Source organism: Sciurus vulgaris, assembly GCF_902686455.1.
Source record: "Sciurus vulgaris genome assembly, chromosome: 14".
In the NCBI taxonomy this organism is placed as follows: domain Eukaryota; kingdom Metazoa; phylum Chordata; class Mammalia; order Rodentia; family Sciuridae; genus Sciurus; species Sciurus vulgaris.
Genome location: NC_136475.1, coordinates 92,537,349 through 92,550,573, shown reverse-complemented (window position 1 = coordinate 92,550,573; position 13,225 = coordinate 92,537,349). Strand labels below are relative to the sequence as shown.

Here is a 13,225-nt window from a genome sequence, read left to right as displayed (position 1 = left end):
GTTAAAAAATAAAGTGGAATGATATTGAAAACACTTTAGCTACCTTTAAAACAATATTTTTAGTTATTCGCAAAGGGAAAGTTAGATCTTTTTAAAAATAAGTGAAAAGTGAGGTCTGTAGTACTGAATTGAGAGTAGGAGAATCTGGAAATCTAAACCTTAGGATAAATGTGTAGATTTGTTATTAATAATTATTTTCCCCTCAACTCACATTTGAAAGAATGGTGACCTACTTGTCGCCAGAAGTCTAGTTTAATACACCAGCTTTTAGGGTGGCAGTTTTGAAAATATACTGAATCTTATATATACATATGTGTGTGTGTGTGTGTTTATATAAATATATAAGTTGTAGGTGTACACAATACCTTTATTTTTATGTGATGCTAAGGATCGAACCCAGGGCCTCATGCATGCTAGGCAACTGAGCCACAATCCCGGCCCAGTATACTGAATCTTAACCTATCAGATTGCTGTTTATCAATGATTTACTTTTCATGAATTTATCATCCATTAAATAATTTCTGATCCTTTTTTCTAAAGGAATAGTAAATGCTCATGTTTTATTTGCAAATAGAAATATGTAATTTCATCTCCTGTTTGCACTATTTTAAGGGATTAGGGCTGTCATAAATCTCATTAGAATGTTAAAATTGTCTTAACTTGAAGGATGTTTCACATTCTGTGTAAATGAATAAGTTTATAAAGAAAAAGGGGTCTGAGGAGTTATTTCAGTCGGTAGAGTGCTTGCCTTGCAAGCACAAGGCCCTGGGTTCGATCCCCCAGCACCGCAAAAAAAAAAAAAAAAAAAAAAAAGAAAAGAAAAAGGAAAGCTGGGTGATACATTTCCCAGCTACTCTGGAGTCTGAGGCAGGAGGATCACAAATTTGAGACCAGCTTCCACAACTTAGTGAGACCCTGTCTCAAAAATTTTAAAAGGACTGGAGGTGTAGCTCAGTGGTAGAGTTCCAGTTTAAAAAAAAAAAGGAAAACCTTCCAAGATGAATTTGTTTTCCTTTTTTCCCTTTTAAATTCACAGGTTAGAATGTAAGTAATAGGATTTAGTGTACAAGTAGAATTTATGTCAACATCAAAACAAACTTTTCTACTTTGTGTTGACAGAAATTTCCTTTGTATAGATTAATCATGTTAATAATATAGCATAAATTAGAATGCCTTTTTTCTAAACAATACTCCAGAGTCCAGGTTTGAAATAGTTGTATCCAAAAGAATATAAGGACTGGGGTTGTGACTCAGTGTTGGAGCACTTGCCTAGCATGTGTGAGGCCCTGGGTTCGATTCTCAGCACCACATGTAAATAAATGAATAAAATAAAGGTCTATCAACATCTAAAAAATTTATTTTTAAAAAAATGAATATAAGACAGAATTGGTAGCTCCTGGCAAAGCAGAATTAAATTCTAGATTAAAAGATTAAAAGAAAATAGCAGTATGATTGTTTCCTGTAAGCATATCCCTGTAACATTATAAAGCATCTCCTGTACCTTATTTTTGCCTATGAGCTGAGTTTAACATAAGGCGGGGTTTGGTTTTTTTTTTTTTTTTTTTTTTGCCATGCTGGGGATTGAACCCAGGGCCTTGTACTTGTGATTCCCTGCCCCATAAAGTGAAATTTTATAGAGAGATAATTCCTTTAGTTGGCTCCCAAACACATTTCACACATTTAGCAGATGGTGAGATATGACTTAGCAGCAGTATTTTCTAAAACAACTTGGGATTTCATTGACTGTAAGCTCAAATTGGGAAGCAGACTTTTCCTTGGACTAAGGAAGAACTTTTTAAAGATTAGAACTATTGAAAACAGATGACTAAGATGGAGGTATAGCTTAGTGATGGATCATGTGTACCATGCTGGGTTCAGTCCTGCACACACACAAGAATGACTGCCTTTTGGGGGGATTGTAGTGAATTCCTGTCGCTAGAGATTTCCAAGAAGGGCCAGACATCCTCCTGCTAGGAATTTTGCCTAGGGTGTAGACCATATCCTTCTTAAGATCTTCCCAACTCTGTATTTGCAAGTTAGATTATTTTTCCCATAAAGGAGGTATTCAAGATACTCTTATACAAAATAGTTACTTACCCTGTGGTGTCCTTCCTTTCTTGCATCCCCTCTTTTTTATTGGTTATTGAAATAAAGTAGACATCTGGAAATAGGTACGTATCGTAACTGTCAGCAGCATGTCAAGTGTCACAGCCTGAAGAGCCATGCACCCAGTCCCTCACTGCAGGAGCATTGTTAGCAGCCAGCAGTTCCACTGAGTGCTCCTTCCATTCATTAGCCACCCCACCCTGGACCATGGCTGACCTGACTTCTCATAGTACACAGGTTTGAGGCTGAGCTGCTTTTTAGTTGGATCATTCTCTTTTGCATTTGACTTTTTTCTTTGTACATTGCACTCTGAAGATTTGTATTGTTGCATGTAGAGCTTTCATTTCATTGCTAATGTGAGACTATCAGAATTCATTATCTGTCATGTCCTTGATAAGTGTTTGAATAGTTTCCTTTTGGGGCTTTTACACATAGTATTTTATGAACTTTCTAGTATGTTTCTTTCATAGACTTGTATACACACTTGGGCTCATATAGCTAAGAGTAGAATTGCTTTGTCATTGAATGTGCACATGCTCAACTTGCAGATACTACCAAATGATTTGCAGAGTATTTATATTCAGGATCAATTTCTTTGTAAGTGTGTGGTACTGAGGATTGGACCCAGAGGTGCTCTACCACTGAGCTACGTCCTCAGCCCTTTTTATTGTATTTTGAGACAGGGTCTCACCATGTTGCCCAAGACAGCCTTGAACTTGTGTTCCTCCTGTGAGCCTCCTGAGATGCTGGACTGCAGGCATGCACCACTAGCGCAGGACCAATTTTAACAGGGTCCTACCATATCAGAAATGTTAGTGTTCCTGTAATCCTATGAACATTTTTTAGAACTTACAATATTTTGATAACTTTGTATTTTGTACTATAGTTGTTTTTACACACCTGATCTCCCTTTCTGCATTGTAAGTTTCTTGAGGGATCTGTCTCATTCATCTTTATATATCCCAAAGTATCTTGCCCAGTACCTTGCCTAAACTAGGCTCCAAACCTGTTATTTTTATGCAGGTGGATGAATAAAGTAGGAAAAGTATGTGTAGTATTAATATTAGGAATGTTTATACATTGAAAAAATATAAATGGGAAGATGTAGAAAGCAACAAGAACAACCTACAAGGGTTGAACAGAATTAATTTATTGATATTTACTTAGATTTTTCTGAATTTTGTAAGTTTTTATGTGTGGGAATTTACTATGAGTTGTGGATTTCAACTACTAGACTTAAAGCCTGGTGTCATCTCCCACTTAAAAACTTGTGAATATTACTTCATGGTGGGCTGCATTTGTTAGTATGAATTTGAAGATTAATGAGAGGGCGCAGGAGAAGAGATAAGAGGGGAGTATTAGAGCAGTAATGACAACACCATAACCCTGGTTGAGTCTCAACTTTATCCTTCTTCTAGATCCTTCTGAGGCAAGAGGTAGTGATTTCACTAGATCATGGTAGGTAAGGCCAAGTTTTATGAGCCAAATAGAATTTTAGTGGTTTTTTAATGTAGTATGTTAATGTTTAAAATTGTTGTTAGATTTGCAGGTGCTTTTCTTTTTCATATTTTTCTCCATTTTCCAGATTCTTTTCAGTGAATACATATTACTTTCAATTCAGAAAATTTTAAAAATAATATTTGTTGCAAGAATTGCTATCCTGACTGCCTTTCTTTTATTTCAGTCTTGGCCTGACTATGAGGAGATCCATAAAAATATGATTGAAGTTGCCACATTTTTAGATCTGCCTCGTTTTCCAGACATAACTGAAGCCTGCTACCTTCATCCCAGTGTCTTGAGTATGAAATACTTAATGGAAGTCAATCTCCCTGGTAAGGTGTGGTGTCTGTGTGTGGCGAGGTAGTCTCAACTATTGAGATTGTGATAAGCAGAATGTCAGATCCTTTCCAGTCACAGTCTACTTTTAGAACCACCTGAAAGGGTCCTAGTAACATGAAGCTTCATTACAAAATCCTTTCTTAAAATTATTCAGAGCCTTTAAAATGGCTAAATGGACAACTGTTCAGAAACAAAGGTCTATCATAGTGTGAGAGACTAATCCTTGAGAGCATACATGGGGTTTTTATTGCAAGTTTGCTGAACGCAAGTAAAGTAGCAAATATTTCAATATGTGTCACTAATGACCTGCTTTTAAAAAGCAGTACTTCTTTATTTGCATTATTATTGCATAATGAATTCTAACTTTAAAAAAATCTGAAGAGTTTATCTGTGGTAACATTTTTGTTGTTCGATAGCATTTGCTATTTCCAGTGTCTAAAGTAAACAAAGATGGAAGTCTGGTTAGATCATAATGAACTCTCTAAGGCACTGACAGCCTATAAAGAGAGCCTTGCTGTGCCTTGCTCACAGTGCACCAAGACACAGGTAACCCCGATGGAATCTGCTGATGGAAGCCAGCCCTGAATTTCTTGCTAGACTAGAAATGTGAGAAATTCAGGACTTTTATTAAGAGAAAATGCAAACATGCTATGATTACATCATTGTTTAAGCAATATCAAAAATGTGATTGAATGTATTTTTGTTTTGAGATTGGGTATTACTCTGTTGCCCAGACTGGTCTTGCATTTGTGGGCTCAAGTGATCCTCCCACCTCAGCCTCTTGAATAGCTAGGAATACAGGTATGTGCTACATACCCAATTGGAATGCATTTTAGAGGGAGGAAAATGCATATGTGAAAAAAGCATATACAACATTGTATATATGTTAGCTAGCTATAAAAGTAGAAATATTCAGTAGCAAATATAAATGTCTATAAATTATTTTTTAAAACAGGAACAAAAATAATTTAAACTTTCCAAATGTATCATTTATAAAGCTTAGAAATATGATTTAAATATGATTTAAATGAGATTTAAGAAGTCACTATTTGATCAGAACTCCAGAATTTGGAAGATCTTGTTTTTGTTTTGATGTGTTACATAGATCAAATTACTCTTTGGCATGGTTTTTGTTTGTTTGTTCGTGGTGCTGGGGATTGACCCCAGAGCCTTGTGCATGCAAGGCAAGCACTCTACCCTCTGAGCTATATCCCCAACCCTTTGGCATTGTTTTGTATATACTTCTTCAGTGGTTCTCACAAGGATGGAAAGCTTCTTCATTTCATCACATATTCTAAAATCTTGAACTTATAAAGAGAATAATAGGTTATGGAAGAGACACATGGATTACCAAAATGTGATAGTCTGTTTAATAGTATCATGTCATTGTGCAGAGAATAGCGGTGTTTTCTGGTTGCTCTTATAGAATATAAAAGTATTTCTTACCTAATTATTCCTAATTTTACTCATTTAGTGAGTCAAATTAAATGTATTAAAATATGCAGAAAGGCATTATTGTCATTAATTGACTTTGGAGGCAGTATTATAAAGAATCAGGGAAGAGAAATTTCACTTCTTAAAATCTGTTCAATAGAAATAATTTGAAATATGCGGAAAATATATATATGTGTTATTAGTCTCCTTATAATACTGAAAAATCAAAAACAACTTAAAAATCCAAGGAAAAGGTAATATTTATATAAATGATATATTTATATATTCATTAGAACATTACGTAGCTTTTAAAATAATGTTTATGAAGAGCTTATAAAGGCATAAAAAAGTTTGTTATTATTTAAAAAACCAAATTATAAAATAATGTGACAAGCTACATAAAATGAAAATATTCATTAAAATATTAAAAATAAAACACCAAAATGTTAAAGGAGATATTTCTAAGTTGTACTTCATGTTATTTTTTTCCCTTCTAACTTTATATCCTATAACTGTCCTGTATTATTTTATTACTTAGCAGGGGAAAACAGTTAGTGATGTTTTAAATAGATCTACAAAACAAGATGTGATAATCCTTGAACTTTAGGATTGAGATTCAAAAATGTCTGAAATTGGTTTGCAAACCACCCGTATTTAAGATTGTAAGAAGACCTCTGCAATGTGTTCAGAATTCACAAATATTTCTCTCAATAGTGCATTCGATTGTACGAAGCTATTGATCAAAATCCAGACAGCTATAAATTTGGTGCTTTTACATAGACACACTCCTAGGCCCCAGAAAGCTAGAGGTGACTTAAGTATGCTGAGGCAACAAATGTCCTTCATTTGTTTTAGTATTGATTGATTGATTGATTGTGGTGCCAGGGGTTGAACCCAGGAGTGCTTTACCACTGAGCACATCCCCAGCCCTTTTTATTTTTTATTTTGAGTCAGGGTCTCACTTAAGTTGCTTACAGTCTCACATAAGTTCAAGGCCTTGAACTTGGATTCTCCCACCTCAGCCTCCAAAATCCCTGGGATTATAGGTGTGTCCCACTGTGCCAGCTTCCCCAGTAGCTTTAAACGCAACGGTGGAGCTGGGCGAGAAGGTTTTAGCAATCCAGACACACCACCCCCCTTGCTGAGCAAGCCCCTTTGATAGCGAGGAGCCAGATTAAACACCTCTCGTGTGGTTCCTTGCTGTGGGCACTGAGGAACTTGCTTGGTAGTCTTGCCATTTTAGCAATCAGTTATTTTATTTCTGGAGAACTTTGGGGTTTCCAAAGTGCCCCATGTATATGCTGTCCTTTAGGATGGTGGGAAGGGAAGAAAAATGGGGGTTCCCACTGATAGATGAGATTTAGGAAGACTCAGTGACACCCAGGTGGTTGGTGGCAGGATGATTCTTAAAACCCAGTCTTCCCATTTCAAGGCGAGTTTTTCCCCCCATCTCGCTCCTGTTCAGGATGCTGTGCTGCCTTTGCTTCCTTTCTGGTACTTTCTTTCATTTGCTTTTTCATTACTCTGTACTTTTGGCATAAAAAGAACAGTTCCAAAAATATTAATTTTAAAAGAAGGGAAATTTTTCAAGAAATGTCATTCTTTTTATAACACCACTACTAATGTGGTTTTGATTTTAAAATTACCTGAGAAGAGACTATACTGTCACACACTAGATATTAGATAAAATTTTAGTGAATTTGTTTTGAGATTAATTTTTCATGTTTTAAGTATATGTATCAGAATGTAAGAGTTCTAAGACTCATTTTTCTGGTTTCTTTTATTGTAACATGATGTCTTATGCATAGTAAGCACTCAGTAAATACTTGTTAAATTGAGCTTAACTATACATCTCCTTATGCTTTTGCACCTTAATGCAGCCTGTGAGTAAATTCAGATGGAATCTCTAAGTCAAAATTGTCTAAACAATATATTTGCAAATTTCTCTCACACAAAGACCTTCATGACCTAGCTTTGCTTCCCTCTTCACGTTCAGCACTAATGCCTTGTTGGACCATTTGCACTTGCCCAGAGCACCATTTCTTCTTTGCCATAGTCCTCACCAAATCCTATTCTAATTGTTTATGTATTGCTGAACCCTGAGCGCCTTGAGGGGAAGGACTGTCTCAGTCTCAAGGACCTAGAACACAGTAGTTGCCCAGTAAATGTTTGTTGAAAAATGAGTAAAAGCTCAGTGAAAACTGTAGCTAAGTTATTAGCATCTAGAAGATATGTAGAAATACTTTCATGCTATATCTTGAAATATCATTGTTACATATATTCTATTTCAATGTAAGCAAAGCACTTTTTAATCAATTAAAAAAATTTTTTTCAGTACTGAGCATTGAACCCACAGTTTTGTACATGCTCTACCTCCCAGCTACACCCCATCCCTAGTCAGTGAAAATTTTTGCTTAAATATTCAAGGAAGAAAGTAGTTTTCCATTTGACCCATTCTTTACCATAAACAATAATTAGCACCAGTTTGTGTAGGTTGAGAACACAAATGAAAGAAGACTGAGTCACTGTCAAGTTTCAGAGGGAGTCAGAGAAGTGAGCCCTTAACTGCATGCAGTAGGGGAGATGCTGAGAGAGGCCCTAGCACTCAGTGGGGGCTGACTGAAGAAGGCTGCTGGTCTCACACACTTCGAAGTGAATGGTGTTGCTGAGCGAGAATCAGCCCAGGAGAGTTCAAGATGAGGAATTGGGGAAAGAAATTGACTTTCTTGGTATACAGACAAAGTCCTGTGCAAAGCAGAGAGGCAAACAAGGACTAGCTTGTGTGAAAAAATAGAAATCTGTTTGGGCTGGGAGTCTTAATGGGTTCATAAGAGAGGGAAATGAGTTAATTAGGCCACAGCTGGGTAAGACCCAAGGGAGGGAGGCCAATTATGAGAGTGTAAGGAGTAAGAGTGGAGAGGGAGGAGCAGGGATGGACTTAAGAACAATAGCACTAACCTAAGAACTTCTGGTATATTAATTCATGTAACTTTCACAGTAACTATCAAATAGATAAAGTAATTATTCCTACTTTATACAGATTTTTTTTTAAAAATTGAGCAAAGAAAGGTCATGTAACATGTCCCAGTTCACAAAGCTAGTAAGTGATGGGGCAGGGACTGTAGCCCAGGCAGAGCTGTTCTGTAGTCTACAGTCTTACAGCTGTACTGCGTGCTCCATGGAGGGCATGAGACCAGTAGGACATGGTAGCTGAGTGTGTGTAGGAGATCCATGTCCATTCCATGCAGGTACCTCACACTCTTATTGACTATGGCTACTCTACTTTAATTAGAATAGGATGTGGTACATTTCATTACTTAGATTAGTGAGCAAGAAAATTTCTTTAGTAGAGTTTTCAAAGTATATTGACTTGTATGGTTTTATTTAATCTCAGTTTTATTCTCATGTTTCATGCAAATGAAGAAACCTGGGTTAAGTGACTCTATCCAGGATCATAAGGATAGTGATTGGGACACTTAAGTATTGATCCTTTGAGTTTTTTTGGTTCTGAGTTCCACATTCAGCCTTGGTAAGCGTATAATTTCTTTGGGAAAGAAGAGCATCAAGTTAAAACACAGGTCCAGGGCCTCCGGGGTGGTGCTGACCGTGGCACCAGCCAATCCCACATCCTGGAGAAGCTTTTGGTCTTAGGTTTGTTTCATAAGTGCACCTGCTGTAGAGACAGGAGACGGTGTGCAATAACACCGATAAGTATGGGCCAAAATGTGTCCCACAGAGTACATGTTTTAGGAGATCAAAACTGGAAAAGATAGGCCTTGCCAGGATTCCACATTTTCTGTACAAAGGTCATTTTTTGTTATGTTTTATTCACGAAATGTTCATCTCTCAAGTTCTAGCATAGTATCATGTCTTAAGTAATGTTTGCTTATATGGGTACACATGTTACTATGGTCTGGTTAGCCAAAGAATGTAATTCACATCTTACTGTTTTGTTCTTCAACAGATGAAATGCATGGCTTGACCTGTCAAGTGGTAAAAATGACTGGAATAGGAGAAGCAGATTTCCTGACATTTGATCCCATCGCTAAAATGGCAAAAACTGTTAAATACGACATACAAGCTGTAGCTGTCATTATAGTTGTATTGAAACTGCTATTTTTATTGGATGACAATTTAGAATGGTAAGTGTGGGGCTGGGATCATGGCTCAGTGGTAAAAGCACTTGCCTACAACGGTAAGTGCACATAGGTTATATGGCAAGTAATGCTTTCTTGTGCTCATCTTAGCTTTTGTTAAGTGGCAGGGAGAACACTGCTTTTACCTCATTATTCATTGTAAGGGAATCCATGTGTCACCTCAGTAGGAAAATGGAGACACTGACTGGCACCATGTAGTAACAGGATCTCAGGTAGTGCTTTGGCTCAGCTGGTGTCGGTCATTTGACCACGTTTCATTCCTGTCCTTTAGGTAGCAGTGTTTCTCATTACCCCATACTTCTGAGTTTTAAAATATCATAAATCCTAAAGAATCATTTCAGCACCTGGTCTAGATACCTTTAGGCTTCTGGCACTGTCTCTTAAAGATTGTTTTAGAAGTTAGAGGAATCTTACAGTGTTACCCCTCCTACATTTCCACAAAGAGTAATAGTATTCATAGTGTCTTCTTCCCTGCTTCAGTGATTGCTTCTCCATGAAGATTTGACATCAGTGTCAATGACTGTTCTGTACTTGTCTTTTAAAAAGAATTCAAAATTTAACTGTTTAAATATGTGATTTCTAAGTAGATTGACTTATTGTTATCTCCAGGTCTTTGTCTGATCTTGCTGAAATACATAATGAAGAGAACAAACAAGGTACTTAATTTATCAAATTCAAAGTGATTGTAAATGATGGATTAAAAGATGAAATAAATGTAGGGAAACTTAAATAATACACACGTGCACATATACATGTATACAAATGCACCAGGATTATTTTTTCATAATTATCTAATTATATCTGCGGGCTACTAAGAATTCTAGTGACGTCCTCCTGTGTGTAAAGACCAGCCTGCTCTTTACTTCCAGCTTCCCTTCTTTAGCCAGATGAGACCATGAACTTGCCACCAACTTTGTGACAAACCATTCTGTCTGTTCTGACACCTCAGTCTTTGTTCCTGCTGCTCCCTCTGCCTTAGTGCTCTTCCTTCTTATACCTCAGTGGTAATGCTCAGTGTATATCCTTTCCAGAATATGTGCAAAATAAAACACTTCTTTCTGTACATGGCACATGCTGGCATCTGTGTAAATTGAAAGATGGAACTAGATGTCTTCTAATGTCCTTTGTAGTGCTAAAGGTGATCCACATACTGTGTAATGTGGGGTAAAGAAAGCACTCAGACCTGCCCCTCTTAGAGGCCTCAGAATCAGTACTATTAGCAGGGCAGGGATTGTATGTTCCCATGTCTCTGTTCCCCCTGCTGCCCTCCATCCCCTTCCTTCCCTCGTTGAGGAGGAAATTGAGGGTCAGAAAAATTGTGATCTGGACTGGGGATATAGCTCAGTTGGCAGAGTGCTTGCCTAGCAAGCACAAGGCCCTGGGTTCAATCCCCAGCACCACAAAAGAAAGAAAAATTGTGATTTACTGAAGGTCAAAGAACCTTGAGTTGTATTAATGATTACAGTTGTCCTCTATGCTTACAGTTCTGTGGGTAGTTTGCTTTCCTCGCTGGCTGTATATCTACAAAGTCATATGTTTTAGGTCGAAAAGATTTTTAATTAGACATTGAAGACACGGTCTTTATTAGGGAATAGTGGAAAATAATCTCCCTTTGTCCTTGACTGTGCTTAATGCTGTTGTGCTTAGTGTTGCTGCATCTTGAAAACACACCAGATGTCCAGTGCTGTCGATTTTCTTCCTTCTCTCTAGTACCTCTGAATTAGGATTAGGAAGAACAGAAATAGTGCTGATGAAACTGTAAGTGTGTGCAGCTGTTGTAGCACATTGTACACAGTTGTCATCATTTGCTTTTCAATTCATGTGTTTGCCTGACGTGTTGGAGTAGTGTCAGGCTGTGTGTGCTGGCTGTTGGAATTGGGGGAAGAAGGATACCTGATTGTGTAGTGACACATAAAATGTAACAGCAGGAGAAACAGACACTTAAAACTGATACAGTGTAATCCAGCCACAGTACAGATAGGAACTTAGAGGAGGAGTGACAGACTGCTCAGAAAAGTCATCTAAGACGATGGGGACAGTGGTTCCATCCATCTTTTCCAAGAGCTATTATGTGAATGTTTAGTTACACCAATGAATGACAATCCAAGTGAACAATGTACATTATTATTATGTGATTTATTTTACTAGTAATCATGGATTTCATTTCTTTTAGATAAACCATGGTTTGATTTTAGAAAGTGGTATCAAGTTATGAAGAAAACCGTCGATGAGAAAAAACAAAAATGGGAGGAAACAAGGGCAAAGTATGTTCTCTTGTCACTTTAGATTCACCTACTTTATTTCTGTGTTGGTTACTTTATATTTGAAAGCTGAAATTTCTATACTTTTCAGTATTGTGACTTTTTTTTTCCCTAGAAATATCACTATAGCTCTATACATTTTTCTCTTTCTTTTTTTCTTTCTTTTTTTTTTTTTTTGGCCGTCCCAGGAATCAAATCAAGGGCCTTGGGCTGCTGCTTATGCCATACCACTGAACTATGTCCCCATCCCATAATTTTTTCAATTTTTACATTACTATTCACTATAAACCAACCCTGTTCCCCTTTTTTTAATTTCACCAGTTTTTCTTTGATATCCACAGTGTACCACATTGTCCTTAGTATTTTACTTTCTACAGTTTGTATGAGTCTTGCTTGTGTTTCTAATACTCCTTCCTCTTCCCCTTTATCAAAATTGGTCATTTCTCATCTATGCCTCCCAGTACTATTTTAAAAATTACAAATGAAATGAAATCCCGTGATATATGTACTTGGAATGTTTCCCCCAAATAATGATCTCAGTGAAAATCAAAACAAAGGGAAGCAGACAGCAAGTATATGTAATTCAGACAGCCTGGCTGTTTGACTTCCCTTTGATCTATCATTCAGAGGCAGGTTCATTGTGGTAGAAAGGAAAGAGCATCCCTTTAAGGATATACGGTGCTGGGTTTGAGTGTGACTGCATTATAGACTAGTGTGATTTCATCTAGCCTCAGTGCACTGAAATTCTGAACACTGTCTAATTTATCTCTCACATGATTTCATTTACATTCTTAGACCTTTGAGTCTTTATGAGATGTTGAAGAAAATGTCAACATCTCTGTTGTTCATGTAAATTTATAGTAATACTAATTCTATCAAGTAATTTTATGTCCTTTGAGAAAAATTTAAGTTCCTCAAATTAGTTGAAAGAATTCCTAGTTTACTCAGCTTTAGTTTCCTTATCAGTAAAATAGGATTCTTCAGTACTTTCATAGCAGGTATGCTTCAGAAGACCACTGGACTTTGGGGACTGGCTGAATGTGAGAGTCCCCATGAGAGGCAAACAATATTGTACACAAAGACTCTTGATGTTCTTGATCAAATTCCTAAAAATGCAGCCATGTAGAAAATATACAGAACAGGTCACAAATGAGAAACTGGGTTTGGTTAAAGCAGAACCAAATATTAAAAGAATTAAAAAGCCAACTTCAGGTTGACCCGCTTTAAGCTGGAAATAAACTAAGTCGGGCAAGAAAAACAGGGCAGCAACGGTCATTAGTAGAGGAACCTCCTCCCCCCCACTTGTCCCGTGGGCGTGACCAGTGTAATCCTCATCACACGTCTTTGATTGATGGGAAACTGATGTAATTGAATGTTGTATTATATTAAAAATATTTCCACATCTTATAATCAAGAAAACTGATATAG

General features: G+C 37.0%; 1 protein-coding gene across 6 annotated transcripts in view; it reads left to right on the top strand.

Moving 5' to 3' along the window:
• The window catches only part of TAF1B (TATA-box binding protein associated factor, RNA polymerase I subunit B), a 71,140-nt gene that overhangs the window by 45,629 nt on the left and 12,286 nt on the right, over positions 1-13,225 (top strand). For 5 of the 6 annotated variants that reach the window (XM_079110947.1, XM_079110949.1, XM_079110950.1 and 2 more), the window contains 4 exons: positions 3,791-3,938; positions 9,344-9,521; positions 10,146-10,192; positions 11,710-11,800. In XM_079110947.1, coding sequence (XP_078967073.1) covers positions 3,791-3,938; positions 9,344-9,521; positions 10,146-10,192; positions 11,710-11,800 — 464 coding nt within the window. The remainder of the gene's footprint in view (positions 1-3,790; positions 3,939-9,343; positions 9,522-10,145; positions 10,193-11,709; positions 11,801-13,225) is intronic. The other variant, XM_079110948.1, reaches the window with a different exon arrangement.